Below are 19,073 nucleotides of genomic sequence, written 5' to 3' on the forward strand. Positions count from 1 at the left end.
CATCTGTTCTCCGAAATAAAATCCCCTTATGTAATTTGTAAAATTTATCAAGTTTCTCATACCCCTTCTTGCCTAAACATTCTTTAATTAATTTCCAACTCTGATCCAAATTTTGATTTTTTCTAATTTTGTTACACATAGCTCTAATTGTTTTCTCATTTTCCACCCCTTTCAAGTATCTAATTTTAAATTGCTTTGCCTCCTCTTGTTCAAAAATCTCCTTTTCTCCCCCAATTGGTAACCTTGAAAGTTAATCAGCTACTACATTTTAAAAAACTTTTATGTGTTTGATTTCAAAGTCAAACTGTTGCAGAAATATTGCTCATCTGGTCAATCTACTGTGGTATAATTTGCACTCTTGTAAGTAACTCAAAGCTTTGTGATCCGAAAATACTATGGTTTTATGTCCAATAAGGTAAATTTTAAATTTTGTAAAAGCCCAATGAATTGCCAAAAGTTCCTTCTCTGTGACTGTATAATTTTTCTCATGCTTGAGCAACATTCTGCTTGCAAATGTTATGGTACAATGTATCTTAACTCCATTCTCTACTCTTTCTTGAAATAACTCTGCTCCAAGCCCATAATTACTGCTATCAGAGTTCAAACAAAATGGTAAATTAAAATCAGGTCTGTGTAATAAGTGTTGCTTCCTCAACTCTTCCTTAATTTTATCAAACTCTTTCTCACAACTTTTATCCCAAACCCAAACAGTGTTTTTCTTAAGTAACTGACTTAAACATGGTGCATTCAGACTCTGATCACTTATGTGTTTTCGGTAATAACCGCATAACCCAAAGAACAACTTTAATTGTTCTTTAGTCTTAGGAATAGGAATTTCTGAAATTGCTTTAATTTTTTCTGGATCTGCCAAAATTCCCTTGTCTGTGACAACATGACCCAAAAATTTTAATTCAGAAACTGCAAATTTACATTTCTCTAATTTCAATGTCATCCCCCCTTTTCTAAGTTTTTCACAAACTGACTTCAAAATCGAAAAATGTTCCTCCCAATTTTGCCCTGTAACCAAAATTTCATCTACATAAATTATCAGTTTAGATGCAAGTTCTTGTCCCAGTACATGATCCAAAGCTCTTATAAATTCTGAAACAGAAGAATTTAACCCAAATGGCACAACACAATATTGGTAACTCTTACCATTGTACAAGAAAGTAGTATATTTCCTAGAATTAACCGAAAGTGGTACCTGATGAAAACCCGAAGTTAGATCCAAACTTGACATATATTTTATATCTGTAAATTTATAGAGTAACTCATCAGTATTTTCGGGATGGTCTGTCTGTCTGAGTAAAATTTTGTTTAAGTGTCTAGAGTCCAAAACCAATCTTACTCCACCATCTTTTTTCGAAACTACTACTAGAGGATTATTATATGCACTGATACTCCTTTCTATTATATTACATCCTTCCATCTTTTTCAGCTCTTTCTCAACAGCAGGTCCTTTTGATACTGCAATACTGTATAGTTTTATGAAAAATGGTTCATGAGGTTTTACCTGAAGCTCACACTGATATCCCTTTACCCTACCAGGTATGTCACTGAAAACATCACTGTATTCCCACAGCAGATTTTCTAACTATTGTTTTTGCTCCCCAGATAAATTTTGTGTTCCTGAAATTTTCAAATTTACTAAATTCCCAAATTCAACTTCATCAGTATCAAATCTATGAGTTTCAATATTCTCCAATCTATTTTCTTTTAGTAAATTGATACTGTCAAAATTTCCATTACTCTGATCACCAAGTGTGTTCACAAAATTTGTCTGAATGTATTCCCTTTCACTAGTTTCTATCAAGTTTTCTTCCAACCCAATCAAATGCTGTGTTTACTTTTACTGTCCAATTCATACCCAAAAGAAAATCCTCATTAAATTCCTGAATTACAAAACACCCATGTGTGAACAACTTGCCTTCAATTAAAAATGTCACTAAAGCCTGGCTTTTTACCAATTTACTGTTCTTCCCAGTAGCACCTTTTATCTTTACCCCAACAACTGGCATTTGAACATAATCTTTGCCCGCTTTCAGTTTCTTGCTTAACCTTTCAGATATTCCCGAGATCTCACTTCCTGTATCAATTAAACATTTACCAATCCATGACCCAATTTGAACTTTTATATAAGGACTGCAAAACTGATCACTCTTCACAGAACCTGTATCCTCATGTAATAAATCACTTTCAATTTCCCCAAACCTATACTTATCAGAATCATATGGTATATCATTACATGTATTATTTGTCACAGTTATAAAATTTGCACAAGATACAAAATTGTCATTAGTACTCTCTATTATCTCAAATAGCCAAGAATTTTCATCCAAATCACATTGTATACTATTGAAGTACTTATCCTTCAACTTTTCAAAAATAAAATATCTCATATTTTTCCACCACTCAGGACATACAGTTTCACATACATTAATAAGCATCTTTCTAAAGTTCTTGTCAAAAGAAATAGTTTCACTGTTCAGCCATAGATTATTAAGAAATGTGTGTGTGTCATTAGTATCTGTAAAAGTTTCACTTAGGCTAGAAGTTATACATGTGTCATCATTATTTGTGAAGTCAGATTCTTTACCAACAACATCAAAATTCACACTTTTACATACACCCAGCTTGTGAGCCTTATTCATCCTGGTAACATCCCTGGGAATTTCTATAACATTTTCACTATTTAATCCATTTTCAACCATGTGTATACCCAACTCCCTATTTAAACTAATGAAACACCTTTCCTCAACATCATCATCAATACCATTACTATCATAATCAACTTTATCATCAACATCATTATCATTATACATATTCAGGTCATACACATTCAAATTATCCCCCAAAATATAATTTCCCCTTTCTAAAGTTACCAGATCCCTTTCACCAATATTTTCATTCTGACAGCATGCATTCTCTCTTTCATTCACACACGTCTCTGAACTACTACAAATTACATCATCTGACAAAGTGTTGTTCTTTTCTGCCCAAGTGTAAAACTCTGTTAAATTAAATGAATCACAATTACTTTTATCTACTGTATATTCTTGTGTACTGAAAATTTTATCTTTATCAATATCATCATTATTTTCCTCTTGAAATTTCTTCAATAAGTAACAACTAATGACCTCATGTGATAGGTTAGGTTTGGAATTGTCATGTTTGGGTTTATGATAGTCACATCCATTGGTCCTTTCATCATGCTCACCTTCTGCCTCAACCTTGCGGACCTTCAAGGGGGCGTCTACTCGTTTTTTATTTCCTGAGTTACAACTGGTTCCTGTTTGAACTGCTGATTGTGGTTCTGCCAATGTCTCCGATCAACATTTCTGTTCCCATTCCTATGCCAAACATTACCTGATTGTTGGTAGTTTCTGTTGTACTGATCTCTAGCAAAATTTCTGTGATTTTGATCCCTAAAGTGTTCTCTATTTTGTTGATTATTCCCGTTCTTGTTTTGGATAAAAATTATGGTCCTTCTTTTGAAAATTGTTATATCCCTGTGAATTTTGACTGACACCATGATAATTGTTTTGTTCCCTTTTTTGAAAGTTATCATTTCCCCAATTTTGACCATTACCTTTCTGAGTAAACCCACTGTGTGTTCTTGTTGTTACCCTATCCAACTTTTCAATATAATTGAGAAACTGCTCTACATTACTATCAGGACAATGAACTAAACTCAACTGCATTGCTGATGACAATCTTCTCTTTAAGGTATCAATTTTGATCAAGTCATCCAAAGGTTTTGTTAAATGAATAAGTTTTTGAAGTTCACTTTTGCAAAATTGTTTCATGTTCCCATCTGATTCTCTATAGTTTCTCCCATTCAAAAATTCACTTTTGATTCTAGTTTGTTTAAGATCATCCCAAAAATTTTCCAGAAATTTTGATTCAAATTCTGAAAAGGTCATCCCCAAAGTTACAATCTGGTTTGCCCAAGTCAAAGCTTCCCCTTCCAAGAATTTTTTCACAAATTTAATTTTCATATCATCTGGTGAGTGAGGTAAAAAACAATCCTTACAATACTGTATAAAATCAACGGGATGTAAGGGTCCATCTACCGAAAAGTGCTTCACTGGAATATTAGATACAAGATTGTATGTGTTGACATTGTGATTTTTGCTTTGAAATTCAATGTCAAAATTTTCAATTTTTTCGCTAAGTTCTTTGACAGATTTTTTGTTTTCTAAATCATTTTTTTTTTCTAGAGTAACCAAACGATTGTCAGTTTCTTGTTGTACATTTTTTACTAAAACTTTTGTGTTCTCATCCAAATTTTTAATTTCCCCTTTTAACTCATTAAAATCAATTAAATTTCTTTCCCTATCTGCCAGTAACTCATTTTTTACAGTATTAATTTCATCGCTCAATTTAGCATCAATTTCATTTACTTTTGCTTCCACAGATTCAATTTTTTCCTCAACACTGCCAACTCTGTTCGAAAGATCACCCACTTGGGTATTGACTGCTTGGACTTGCAACAAAATGTTATCAATTTTTTCATCCCAGTGTCTTATTGTCGTCAACTGACTGTTTAATTTCTTTCGTGAAATTTATAAGAAAACTTTTTAAATCAAATTGATCGGTTCTTTCTGTTTCATTTGACCTGTCCTGATTTTCGAAGTCTATTAAATTACTACTTTCTATTTTAGGCACAATACTCTCGAAAATCTCATAAGTCATTGTGAAGAAAAAAAATGTATACACAACAATACAATACGAGATAAAAAGATTGTTTTAACAAAATACGAAGGTTTCGTGACTTATCTGGAACACACTTCTACTGTTGCAAATCCACGTTTTCCATCCATGTGATTGTTGACCAAAATTCTTGAAGTATTTTCTTCTGTCGAAAATTATATTTTTTGCCGAAACATTTCTTCTCCAAAACTTTTACTTCCCGATGAACACAAATACTGTAAAACACATTCTGAAAAAACTGGTATTAACACACAAAAATTTTCTTCCTCGTAGCACTGTTGAAGATCTCGTGAACACAATATCCCGGCTACAGTCCCCAGTTGAAATATGCTATCCCGGCTGGTACACAAAGTTGAAATATGTTCACATTTTTTTTATTTACTTAAATTTGGCATATTTCATGACAGTACCTTTTCCGTTAGATGTTTACGAGGCGGAATTGGTCTTGGCTTCAGTTGTCTATTGGGAGTATGATTCCACAATGCGTCTTTGTCGGCTGCACAAATGACCTGGTTCAACGTGTTTGCCTCATTTTTGGTGCTTCAAATACCATTTTTTCGAATGTAGTTTCTTCTTATAGTTTGTATAAAAAAATAGTAACATAGTTCAAAATTATTTATGACGGCGACCTGCACATTCTTCTACCGTCAACACACACCAAGAGTTAACTGCCGACTGACTATAGTCAAAGACGACTCCAGCGTCAAAGACATTTTACACAACACACAAGCTTCCACTTGTAATCAGTCTCTTTGCTATTCTTCGACACATTTACTAATAGTAATCAATATGCTTTCACTCACAAAAATATAAGTAAATTAACATATAATAAGGCAAATTATAATAAAAAAAAATCTGACAAAAAATATAAGAAAACATTTACAATTTGGTATCGACAAATCTGGTAAAAAAAAAAAAAAAAAAAAAAAAAAAAAACCAGATCTCCTAGATCCATTACATATCCCACCAGCAAACATATTTCTTGTGCCATATCCCCACACACTCCCAATCCTCCCACCACTCCCCTGCAACCAGCTACAAAGGAGCACCCCCTTCGTCATGTAATACCAGCCCATACTGGAGCAGATGAATCGTATCCTTTATCAGGGTTTTGATTTTCTATCATCATGCCCCCATATGAGAGGCAGCTACCCAATATCTTTCCCAATCCTCCTAAAGTGATGTTCTATCACCCAGCTAGCCTCCTCAACATACTAGACCATTCCCATGCCACCCAGCCTCAACCCTTTTCCACATTAACCTGTGATCTTTCAACGTTAATCATTTTAAATATGTTACCTAGACAAATGAGTTCCTGAAATTTTATTACACCACAGTAACTATTTCTTTTGTGCTGCAACTTTTTTCCCTGTTATTGTTTATATATGGTATCCATACATGTATGAGAACATTTATTGCAAACCTGTTCAAAAACAACAGTAGTTTGTAAGATGTTAGAATTTAATTACATTTCCTCCTGTGTTTCACAAAACTGACAAATTTTAATGAGAGCAATAGACTGTTGTAGCAGCTGTGCGATTCCATGTCATGTGATTGATTGTCTGCGAATGTATTTTTCAAATGACGGATTTGTCTTATAATCGTGCAAGTACGGTACATCAGTCTTGCTCTAATCATTGCACAGCTTTTTATATTGAAATGACTACCAACCAGCTATCCTGCAGGATAAATGGCCACTGCCAAACTGTGGCCAAGAGCAAAGTCGCACCACCCTGTGGCACAACATGCAGCAGAACGAAGCATGCTTGATTTCAATGGTTGGTTGCTTCACTATCTGGATCCTTCCCTCCACTACCAGCTTTACTGAACTGCGCAGATGGGAGTAATCCTTACAACACATTCTCCACTATCGAAATCATCCTGGACTCAACCTAGGGTAATCTACTGCCACACATACTCCACCCAACAGTTTCCGCCCTCTGTCCCCTCACCCTTGTTGTGCAGCACTCTCTGCTGACATACCCACTGGTCTTTTCATCTTCTCTGCATCTCTCGTGTTCTGCTCCGTGTTTCCCTCTCCTCTCCCTTCTCCATAACCTCTTGACACTGCACCTGACAGCCTTGTTCTGATATCCCTCCTCCTTCCCTGCCTCACACCATATGGCTGCTTTTGTTCAGCATGACAGCTGCGTTCTGGATGCAGTGGCTGGAGATGGTGGTCATGCGCACATGACATGTGGCTGCCAGTGTGAATGTGGTTGTGTTTTCTTAAATGGACACGACTTTGGTCGAAAGCTCAATGTGTAACAGTCTTTTATTGTGCCTGTCTGCAACTTAACGTGTCATCTTTACAATGTGTAGCAATCTATCATTTTCATAATATTTTTGGTAAGACATGTACGACAGATTTCTCAAGTGGCATAACAAGACTTGCATAAAAAATAAAGTTCCTGAGTTTCTTGTGAGCTGCACAGCGCCATGTGTAAAGACTTAACTATTTCTTACTATCTCAGAATGTGTCTTGTCAGCCTGTCACTTCTTTAAGTCAAGTTGTGCCATAAATTTTTTGTCTCTTATTCAATGCAATACCTCTTCAGTATTTAACCAGTCCACCCTCTTTTGTAGCACCACATTTCAAAAGTTTCTATTCTTTCCTTGTTGCACTGTTGAATGTCCACATTTCACTTTCTGATAAGGTTGCACTCCAAGCAGTTACTTCTGAAACAGGCACACTGACACTGAAAATTAATGTACATACTAACTTATTTCTCTTTTTCAGAAATCTTTCCTCACAATTGGCTGTCTACATTTTATATTTTAATCATTTATTTCACAACCAAAATAGGCAAAATTTTCTGCTTCTCTTAGGGCCTCACATCCTGTGCTAATTTTCTCAGCAGCATCTGACTTAATTCATCCAGACTCCATTACTTTTACTGATGTTCATTTTCTAACTTCTTTAAAAGCGTCTATCCTTTCGTTTTAACTGATCTTCCAAGTCCTTTGTCATTGTTGACAGCATTCTACATCTACATCCATACTCTACAAGCCACCTGACGGTATGTGGCGGAGGGTACCCTGAGTACCTCTATTGGTTCTCCCTTCTATTCCAGTCTCGTATTGTTCGTGGAAAGAAGGATTGTCGGTATGCTTCTGTGTGGGCTCTAATCTCTCTGATTTTATCCTCATGGTCTCTTCGCGAGATATACGTAGGAGGGAGCAATATACTGCTTGACTCTTCGGTGAAGGTATGTTCTCGAAACTTTAACAAAAGCCTGTACCGAGCTACTGAGCGACTCTCCTGCAGAGTCTTCCACTGGAGTTTATCTATCATCTCCGTAACGCTTTCGCGATTACTAAATGATCCTGTAATGAAGCGCGCTGCTCTCTGTTGGATCTTCTCTATCTCTTCTATCAACCCTATCTGGTACGGATCCCACACTGCTGAGCAGTATTCAAGCAGTGGGCGAACAAGCGTACTGTCTTGACCTCCTCAGGGAGGGTATCCCCTTCAAAGGCCAGGATAAAGACTCCAGTACTGATGTGATTGTCTTTCGGACCCTTCTGAACATGCCAAACAAAGTGAACACACCGCCATCCGAGATTGTCCCGAAGTTCCTCATCAGTTTGAAGGATGAGGTCCCTGTGAAAAATTACACCTTGAACCATATTCAAATACTGGTGGGGGTAATCGACACAGGAATTGTGCCAAGATGGTCACAGGCACAACTGGCCGCAGACTGGGCAACAACAAACCCGACCGCATCTTGCTCTGAGAGATCAAATCGCCAAACTTGTCCTCAATGTGTTCCACAAAAAATAAAGTTTTGGTAGTAGTGAAAGTATCTCCATCAGTTCACGTGCAAACCAGATAGTGGGGGAAAGGTTTCGCCCCTCGCCTATGAGCCTGACCCTCCTCCCAGGGAGCACAATGCAATCATCAATCCTTAAGAGTTTATTTTAATTTTTTAAATATATCCTTTCGTTTTAACTGATCTTCCAAGTCCTTTGTCGTTGTTGACAGCATTACAATGCAATCATCAATCCTTAGAGTTTATTTTAATTTTTTAAATTTATTTCCCCTTTCGGAGTTTCTCCTTAATTTTTTTAAAGCTTGTTCATGTACAGGTTGAGCAATGAGGGATACGCTACAATACTGTTTCCCTGTGTGTACAGGTTGAAAACGTAACTGATTTCCTCAAGTATTCCTCTCCTTCATGTTCGAGACTCCACAAATGGTAGTCATGCTTTCACTTCTTTATTTTATCCCAGATAGCCTGAGAATTTTCAAAGAGTTTATGCCGTTCAACTTTGTCAAAAGCCTTTTTTAAATTAACAAATTATATAAATGCAGATTTCTCATTCTTCAATCCCTCTTTTAAGGTAAGTGATAAGGTCAGTATTGCCCCACATGTTCCCACATTTCTCCTGAGCTCAGACCCAAACTGACCTTCCCCTAGATCAGCTTCAACCAATTCTTTCATTCGTATGTAGACAATTCATTTCAGTATCTTTTAACCAAAACTACACATTAATGCAATTAAAGAGAAAATGTGTTGGCTTTGTATCGCATGAACATAAATGACAACAAAGAGGAGCATGTGCAACAACTAGCTAATAGCATTGCACAGCAAAAGTAGCAATACTGGAGATGGATCTTACTGGTATAGCCTGAGAGCCATTTCTTCTTTGATGAGGTTGCGAGCAAAATCTGCTGCTGTAGCATGAGCAGCCAACCCCAATGGTGCAAGCTGTGATGGTGTTTGGCTGCTTGTGACCCGTCGCCGCCTGACTGGTGTTTGTGGACCATCTGATTCCTGGCAGGAATAAATAAAGTTAATGATTCACATGCATGTTTAACCGATCTTTCATAAAGACACTCTGACAATTTTTTCACTCAAACAAAAGTGTAGAGAGATTTCAAATATTTTCCTAACACAAAGCAACAATGTGTACCCTGCTAAGACAGAGAAACTTTCTTTGACCATACAATAATTAGTGGGAAGACAAGTGAATATTGCAATTAAAAATGGAGACAGAAAAAGAAGTTATTATTACATATACATATCCCTTTTCTCTGTCCTCATTTTTAATTGCAGTGTGTATGTTAGACACCACCATAGCAGTATCTATGGGAGGGGGGTAGATTTATAAAAAGCATTATTAAAATAATGTTTTAAAACATCTAAACCCTTTTTACCCCCCGCCCCCCAAAGGTCACAGTACCACAACCTTATTTTGATATACATCATGCAATATACTGCAATATACAACAGAAATATATCCATTAACACAGCCTCTCTTTAAGTACACTTCTCACTGTCTCTAGCTTTTTTCCCCTTTTCTTATTTTTTTTCCTGTCCTAATTCTAACTGCACAGTTAATTTCCTTTCTCCATAATCTGTCTTTACCCTCACTATGGTCTATCATCTAAACTGGAAAAGTGCATACCCATGTACTATCTCTCATCTATTCTTTCTGTCACCTGACCCCTCACATTTGTCCACCTTCATCCTCACTCCCGGTGGGTCCCTTTTGTCCTTGGGTCTTAGAATGGAGTGCAGGTAAGGTGGTGGCTGAGCAAAGCATTCTACACAGAGACAGATGGAGAACACGTGCAACGTTGGCAGTTTGCCCTTTCAGTGCTCTCAGTACTACACTGTCAGGCGTCAGCTGAATGGGGCGCTAAGCAGTCACATTCCTAGCAATATTGTTCCATGTGAGAGTTTCCCCATTCCAATACATACATTGTGCACCTAGTAAGGAATATTCTACTCATACTTTAATTTCATATTTCAGTCATATGTTCTGAGCAATTTGTCCCGCTATTTTTATGGATTCCAAGCTGCTTTTGAACCACTGATTTTGATACAATCTATATGACCACAGAAGTAATGCATTTTTCATCCTTATACGCAATTCTTCCTAAGTGAAAATCCACTCTCTTCAACTTGTGGTAGAGATCAGTTGGAAATGTTTTACAAGGAATCATTGAATTTTTCATTTATATTGTCATGAACATATGGTTGCTGCACAGATCAATGTATATAGCAAGCAATATCATAGCCACATAATCAGGAACACACTACAGATTTTGTAGACATTGCAACTGTCTGCCACAACTTCAGACTACAATAGACAGCAACAAAAAGGACATGCACTGAAAAGATTGTAACTGCAGAAGTGAAAATATTGTGCTCGAGTGAACACGACAGCATTGAGAATAAGTTTTAATAGCAAATTTACTCTACCTGGACCAGCCAAGACAGGAAGTAATGTAAAGAATATATGGGAAACTACGCAAGAAAAGCCCCACTGATCTGTGAGTAATAACAATGAAATATTTCTGAGTGAAAATATAAAAAAATGTACCGTGTGTTACTCAACAGTGACTTAATGTAATGTATTTCTAAATAATTCTTACTGTTGATTATAAACTTGTGCTCTATTTATTCAAGTGAACCTTATGAACTACTGATGTAAACAATCTTGTTCTTGCACAGTTTGTCAAATAATTTTTATCTTGTTGTTCTTCTTTATGTTGTTCAGTGTCTCATAGTTACAGTAAGCTGGTTTATTTGTGTTGACAAGCATTGTCAATACCACTCTGGTTTGTGATGGATGTTATTGCTCGATCACCAAGCGATAATATCAGATTTCCTGGTATGGGTTGTAGGGAATTTTTCGAATAACACTGAGTGGACACTGGTGTCCACCACAATAACTGAATTTGGGTGGAGGAATGTCAATAATTATTTGTAAACCACTTTTTAAATACACTGTATGTTGTCCTACTATGGCAATTCTCAGAGCTCTTTGACCCTGAAGCCTTAAATATTAGTTTACTCTCAGCAATAAACCCTTTGTCTGCTGACCCTGCATGTACAACATAAGTCAACTACCCTTACCTATTTGAACTGTAAGACCACCAAATCCATCACTCATTATCCAGCAAACTGACCTTGTATGATTCTGGTTCACATACGTTTCATCGATATAATAAATGCGAGATGTCCCACCGTCTCAAACCTCCGACAGTCTCCTTAAAAATACAGTCTTTGCATCCACAATATCACTTCTCTCCAGGAGCAATTTTCTCTCTTCATTCATCTTACGATATCGAAAGCCCACGTCCTTTAATATCAAATACCATCTGACACAAAACACTCTTCAAGAAATGGTCCAGATCACCTACTTCCTTCTTACAATTGCATCACTTTCCTGGCAGTTTGAAAGATGCTTTATAAACAATATAACAACCAGCACACGTACACTGGGGAAGAAATTGTCATTACACGTTCAAAGTACACTCAGAAGTGTGTGCAACAGATAAATGGTTGAATGATGCTATTGGCTGGAGTGTCATGTAGTACACTGTCTCCTGCTACTGTGCATCACCCCACCACCTGCCATCTTAGCTACACTCAGCTGCCCTTTCTTTTTAACTTGTACAACCTGTCTCTCTCCTATCTGGGGAAGGGTAGTATGTAGCTCACTTATCTCACATGCCTACTGCCTCTTTGCAGGGGATCTGTGATTTGTTGGACACTACAAAAGGTGAGAGAATATTACAACTCTAATAAGAAAGAAACTAGGAGTTACATTAATATACTCTGAAATTTGAATTAAGCAAAACACAATATTTAGCTGAGGGCAGTCTTCACTGACAGTATCTAATAACAAATGACATGTACTGAAACCATAGCTAGGTACACAGAACCATGATCAAGCCAAAGAGAGATAGTACTGAACCAAGAGAGAATATCAAAGTGAGAACGGGAAGATTCCAATAAATCTTACCACATGGCTGGTGCCTTGTTCTAAAGTCATAGTGTGAGATACTCACACTCATGAAGTGATTGAAAATGCTTGTGCATGTGGGCAACATTGCTGCATTCTGTTCAACGTGATGAACAGCTAGCTACTAACTGCAAGGTGGTAAATGCTTGTAGTCACATGCATGACAAAATGGCAGCTGCTGGTCTGTCTTGATGATCAACCTGAATGGGCAAGAGTGGCAACATTTTAGACCTTAAGCAGGGTTTCCACTTGTTGCAACAGAAGTGACACTAGTTGGCTGCCACTGAACTGGTGTCACTGAAGTAGCATTTGGGAACACCCAAATCTACATCTACATTTATACTCCACAAGCCACCCAGTGGTGTGTGGCGGAGGGCACTTTACATGCCACTGTCATTACCTCCCTTTCCTGTTCCATTTGGGTGCGGTTCGTGGAAAGAATGACTGCCGAAAAGTCTCCGTGTGCGCTTGATTCTCTCTAATTTTACATTCGTGATCTCCTCAGGAGGTATAAGTAGGAGGAAGCAATATATTCGATACCTCACCCAGAAACGCACCCTCTCGAAACCTGGACAGCAAGCTGCACCGCGATGCAGAGCGCCTCTCTTGCAGCGTCTGCCACTTGAGTTTGCTAAACATCTCCGTAACGCTATCACTCTTGCCAAATAACCCTGTGACAAAACACACCGCTCTTCTTTGGATCTTCTCTATCTCCTCTGTCAACCAGACCTGGTACGGATCCCACACTGATGAGCAATACTCAAGTATAGGTCGAACGAATGTTTTGTAAGCCACCTCCTTTGCTGATGGACTACATTTTCTAAGGACTCTCCCAATGAATCTCAACCTGGCACCCGCCTTACCAACAATTAATTTTATATGATCATTCCACTTCATATCATTCCGTACGCATACTCCCAGATATTTTACAGAAGTAACTGCTACCAGTGTTTGTTCCGCTATCATATAATCATACAATAAAGGATCCTTCTTTCTATGTATTCGCAATACATTACATTTGTCTATGTTAAGGGTCAGTTGCCACTCCCTGCACCAAGTGCCTATGCGCTGCAGATCTTCCTGCATTTCGCTGCAGTTTTCTAATGCTGCAACTTCTCTGTATACAACAGCATCATCTGCGAAAAGCTGCATGGAACTTCTGACACTATCTACTAGGTCATTTACATATATTGTGAAAAGCAATGGTCCCATAACACTCCCCTGTGGCACGCCAGAAGTTACTTTAACGTCTGTAGACGTCTCTCCATTGAGAACAACATTCTGTGTTCTGTTTGCTAAAAACTCTTCAATCAAGCTACACAGCTGGTCTGATATTCTGCAGTCTCTTACTTTGTTTATCAGGCAACAGTGCAGAACTGTATCAAACATCTTCCGAAAGTCAAGGAAAATGGCATCTTCCTGGGAGCCTGTATCTAATATTTTCTGTGACTCCTCTTCCACTCACTGTCACTCAAGTGACATCTCCGAAGTAGCATGTGGAAACACTAAAATTCATGTGATGCCTCTTTTAGCCACACCAAAAACGTTCAAGTCACTCTAACTATGTGATGCCACTAACCCCCCCCCCCTCCCTCCCACACACACACACACACACACACACACACACACACACACACACAAATTAGCATCAGAAGCAGATCAAACAGCTGCCATCTTCTCAAGCTATTTCCATATTTGGTGTTTTTCGAATTTATGCCTGGTATTACAAAAGTTACACAGCTTTAAAGACCTCTTCAGAACACATTGACCTTTGCGACCATACAGAGGTTAATTTATGTGGTGTATAAGATGTTTTTAATGTATGACGCATGGGTATAATGTGTGCAAGTAAGTAAGTATTATTGACTGATTAGTGAAAGGAGGTTTACAGTTGCACAGCAACTTGCTTAATTCTTCAAATGTTGATACTTAATGCAATGGTGATAGTAAATTCAGATTCTTGTATAATGGCATCTTCCATGCTTTAAACAAGATTTCTGAGAGCCTTTTGATGAAGGAAATCACCTATATTGGAGAAATTTTTGGTGAGTTTGCATGGAGCGTAACTCCAAAATTTGGTACAGAATAACTTTAACAGTTCATCGTACTTAATTGATGTGTGGTGTAAGGGTGAAAATATTAGCTTTCAAATGAGTCTTCAGGGCACTGTAAATAACACCCAACACATCACACAAGAACAATGAAACTGTAGTTTTGTGGATATATTAGAAATATCGGAGAGGTGAAAAGTAATCGCCAGATGTCATATATCAAAGTGTCACTTGTATTTTCACTCAAGCAAGTACTGAATATCTAATTTTTTTTAAAAAACAGCTCAATACGCAGATCGACAGTTATTTTTGTTATCAAAAAGTTGTTCAAGGACGGATTTTTGTTTACAAGTGCTTCTTAATTTCTAAGTGTCTTTGATGCTCCTGAGTTACTTCTACGTAAAATCCTTTTCCACATTAAAAACTGTTACACTTTCTCTCCTTCTTACTGTAGTCTAAGATCAATTCTAATGCCATAACTTGAATGATAACACCAATGTCTGTTCGTATAATCTCAGATGACACCATGTTGAAAGCCATAGAACTAGAATTTTTGACAGTAGTGTGCTGAAACAGTGAAACAGCAGCACACAGTGCCAATGTTGTACCAGCTATCATGTGACTTACTTTGGCATAATTTCTATTGCTTGTGGAAACACATCTTTATAAGACTTAACTGGCACCATATTCCTGTAAGCTTCAGATTCTTAAAAAATAGAGCTGTTGCCAATTACGGGGGAGGGCACAGGCCACAGCCACCATGCTGAGACACAGGAGCCAATCGGGTCTTTTTTGGTGACAGTGGTTTTGTATTCTAGCTCAGTTCCAACTGCCTGAAAGATGGTTCTCACACTATTACTATGTCTCCATGAGGAAGAACAACCATTTAAAACTGCCACAGTTTTTAACAATTGCTGCTATTCTGAGTAAATTATCAACTCCTTGCAAAACTGTGGGAGCCGAAAATGTTTCTAGATTTTGCTTCCTCAATATGTCATAGTTGGTGTCGAAAAAGATGGCAGTCAACTTTAGGCTCATTCTCTGCACTTGACATAATGCATTACCCAACAGCCAATGAGTAATCAGTACTGTTCTGGGCAACAATGTGATACAGTCCAGGCCTCGACATGCGCAAACCGCCACTGTTCACGAATTGGACTGTAGGAATCATTCTCACATGAAGTTTCTTTTCTCACGGAAATTTAATTAAAGTTTTAAATCATGACTGAATTTTCAATATTGACAGGGAAATTATGGGTGCACCAGTAGGCTCATTATTATTAAAGAGCCTTGAATTTGTTATCTGATTGTTTATTAATTCATACTCAACTTTCTCTTTCTTTGCAGCGCAATTCTGTCTTTTACTTTATTGCTTTTTTCCTCAACTTAATATTCTTTGGAGACAAATAAAGATATGAGCACATAAAAAAACAGTGCACTTAATAAGAGGTGCTAAAATTGACAAAAAAAAAAATTCTTTTGTTCTGCAACAAAAAGTACCAAACAACGCAGGTAGTGACTGCTCAACTTATCTGAAATTTTCTTCTCTGTTTTATACAATAGCATGTATTTGAAATATTCTATCTATGTTGGAAGTCATACTTTAAATACTGTATCATGACTGCTTTTGGATAAATAGATATTAAGAAGAGATTTGTTTGGTACTTCACAGTTAGTGTCTCCTTGTGGTCAGTATGCTACTGGGAAGTAACTGATACCTGCATATGTTGATAAACAGCACTGATGTAGCCAGCTATCACTGCGCTAACGTTCTCTCGACACCCTCCAATGTTTGGCAGGAACTCCAGCAAATTCCAGTTCATAACAATAGTTGGCTGCAGAAAATATGTAAATATTATGAACAAGAAGTTGTGAATATGTTATTCATGGTTAGTGAAGCAGCAAATAATAATGAGTGCCATAGGGAAGAAAATCTGCAACAGTGTCTCATCAAATTTTTCTGAAAGCAATTAAACTCAGAATACATCCAATTGTAAAATTACGTTAAAATGCATTGTTCTTTTTGAAGAAATTAGAGGAGAAACTAAAGACATTGACGTAACATTGAGAGAAAATAGACGACACATTACAAAATTACACCTTAGACTTAAAATTTATCATTCTCTAGTTAACAGTTTTTCAGTTGTTTCATGTAATATATGCTATGGCTTCCAGATAAATACATAATATTTGTATCTGCAAGAAGAAGAATGACTTTCAAAGAAAAAAAAGAGGAAGAGAAGAGCACTTGAAAAATTTACGTTTTGTGCTAAGATAATGTAAGGGCGTGTGTGCATGCACGATCTCCGATTCTCTCGCACATGCACTCCCACACCCACAGAGAGAGAGAGAGAGAGAGAGAGAGAGAGAGAGAGAGAGAGAGAGAGAGAGAGAGGGGGGGGGGGGGGGGGGGAGGAGCTGGCAGGATAAGGCACAATAGCCAAATGATGATAACAGCCCATACTGCTCAGTTACAGTTACCTAGATGAGGAAAAAGTTATATGTAACACAGTCTTAAGCAATGCCGGCCATAATATTTAATGAGAATCTGCATGAATAACACTAGGAAGACATGGACGACAAGAAAGTTTTTTTTATAGTGCCTTTTACAGTTTTCACTTATGTGAGACAAGGGGAACATAAATGCTAACAATTTTAACTGTTTGTTAATAGTGGGTCTCAATGTATTTTCTCGTAAGTTGAGTGCTTGGACAAAATACTAAAGCTAGAACATTATTTGCACAATCATCATAGTTTTCTTACAAAAACTAAATATTTCCCATTGTCACTGTGTGATTGCAGCAATAACACCTTTTGTACACTCAAATTACCTGCAATCAACAATGAAGTCACTGTTTTATATGGCATAGAAAAAACTTTCATCTGCCTCAGGAATTTAAGTAAAAGAGATAACTGAGAAGCAATGAAAAGGACTTTAGTAAAAGAAATTTTATCTGGACTGTGCTGTCTTCAGTGACTTCAAGTTAATTATGTGCTTGAATATTACAATGTAATTTTTAAGAGTATTCTCATTTTATTCTCTGGATATGTCTGAATTAAAGCAGAATACAAAAACAATAAAAGTCCTTTCTTTATGCACTTAAACCATAAGCATGAACATTGAATATTAACAGTTAGGATTTGTATAGTGATAAACATTGGCACGATTGCTACTACACATGGGGAAAAAACTCAACATGCAGGTACTAAATATAGCCACCACTTCCCTATAAGTTTCAGAGCATTATAGCTCTATTTTTGATGCAACAGTTCATTCAGGGTCACACAATTAGTGTACATGGGACAAGTGTTACCAGTGTCTAATGGAGAATCACCAAAACACTTCGAGATGATTGCCATAACTGCTTAACATTTGTATTTCATTCATTTATGTCATTTAATAAGTATTTGAAAGTGTGTTTGACTCTGTCAATGTGATGCTCTAAATTGAAGATGAGGGAGAGAAAACAAAAATGGTAATTGTCGTTGGTGTTTGACACTTGAGAGACATAACAATACACCTGTCAGCAAGTGCTTACACACTTGAAATGGCCTACTTTCCCACTCATTGTTCTTGGATCAATAATGTCAGATGACTTTGGAATACTGAGTAAAACGGTTATCAGGATAGTATTACAATAGCATTTGAGCAATAGATGATAACATACAATTGTGTGGGGATAAAGAAATGAACTTAAATTTGTTTATAGCAGCAAAGATTTCTCAAACTGTGTAGAAAAGGGTAAGAAAGCTGGGAAAGGAGATATTCTGTCACTGCCTAAGCAAAATTCATTCTCTAGTTAAATGTCTGGTTTTATTATTTGACAGCTGTTTTGTTGGGTGTTCATGAATATATGTAAAAGTTATAAAACTAAACAAAATGAAAATAAATAGAAATAATGGAAATTAGCTGCTGTTATGGAATACTACTTAAAATAATGGAAAAGTGTCTTTCAATGTGAAATAAGAAATTTTTGTTACATAAATAATGGATATGATATGGGCAAACTCACTTCATCATCCTCAGCATCATCATTCTGGCTGACCATATTGTTAACATCATCCTTTTCTGCTAAATTTGCTCCATCACCAGCACCAGCCAGCCCTTCTGGTAATTTACCCTGCACACCAGCATGATTTGCCTGCAAAACAAGATTTACTAATGAATTACAGTGGAACCCACAATAAGCTGTTGCAGAATTTTTTTTAAAAAAAAAGGTACATAAAAACACACTGTGAAATCAACAGATTTAAGAGTTAAGAGAGAACCCATGACTAGTTTCATCAATACCCCATTGTTGTAATGGCACCTAGTGCTTAATCCCCTACAACCATCTCAACCAGCAGCCTTATCCCAGCTATCCCAATGAACGTATGACTTCAACAACAATTCCCACAAATGCAGCCAGGATAGCCTGTTTTATTCCATGCTGCAAGCCTATGGGAGTGCCACAAGTTTATGTTATGAACTGGTTTCAGGCCAACATGATGCCAGGTATCTTTGCAACTACATAAAAGCTACCAAAGCTTTTCTTGATATTCACATCA

At 37.1% G+C, this 19,073-nt stretch overlaps 1 protein-coding gene across 1 annotated transcript in view; it reads right to left on the bottom strand.

The window, feature by feature from the left end:
- The window catches only part of LOC124794912 (DNA polymerase epsilon catalytic subunit 1), a 306,938-nt gene that overhangs the window by 48,132 nt on the left and 239,733 nt on the right, over positions 1-19,073 (bottom strand). The window contains exons 30-32 of the mRNA XM_047258614.1: positions 18,539-18,667; positions 16,244-16,360; positions 9,337-9,491 (exon numbers count right to left, since the gene is read on the bottom strand). Coding sequence (XP_047114570.1) covers positions 9,337-9,491; positions 16,244-16,360; positions 18,539-18,667 — 401 coding nt within the window. The remainder of the gene's footprint in view (positions 1-9,336; positions 9,492-16,243; positions 16,361-18,538; positions 18,668-19,073) is intronic.

This window comes from Schistocerca piceifrons, chromosome 4 (assembly GCF_021461385.2).
Source record: "Schistocerca piceifrons isolate TAMUIC-IGC-003096 chromosome 4, iqSchPice1.1, whole genome shotgun sequence".
Lineage (NCBI taxonomy): Eukaryota > Metazoa > Arthropoda > Insecta > Orthoptera > Acrididae > Schistocerca > Schistocerca piceifrons.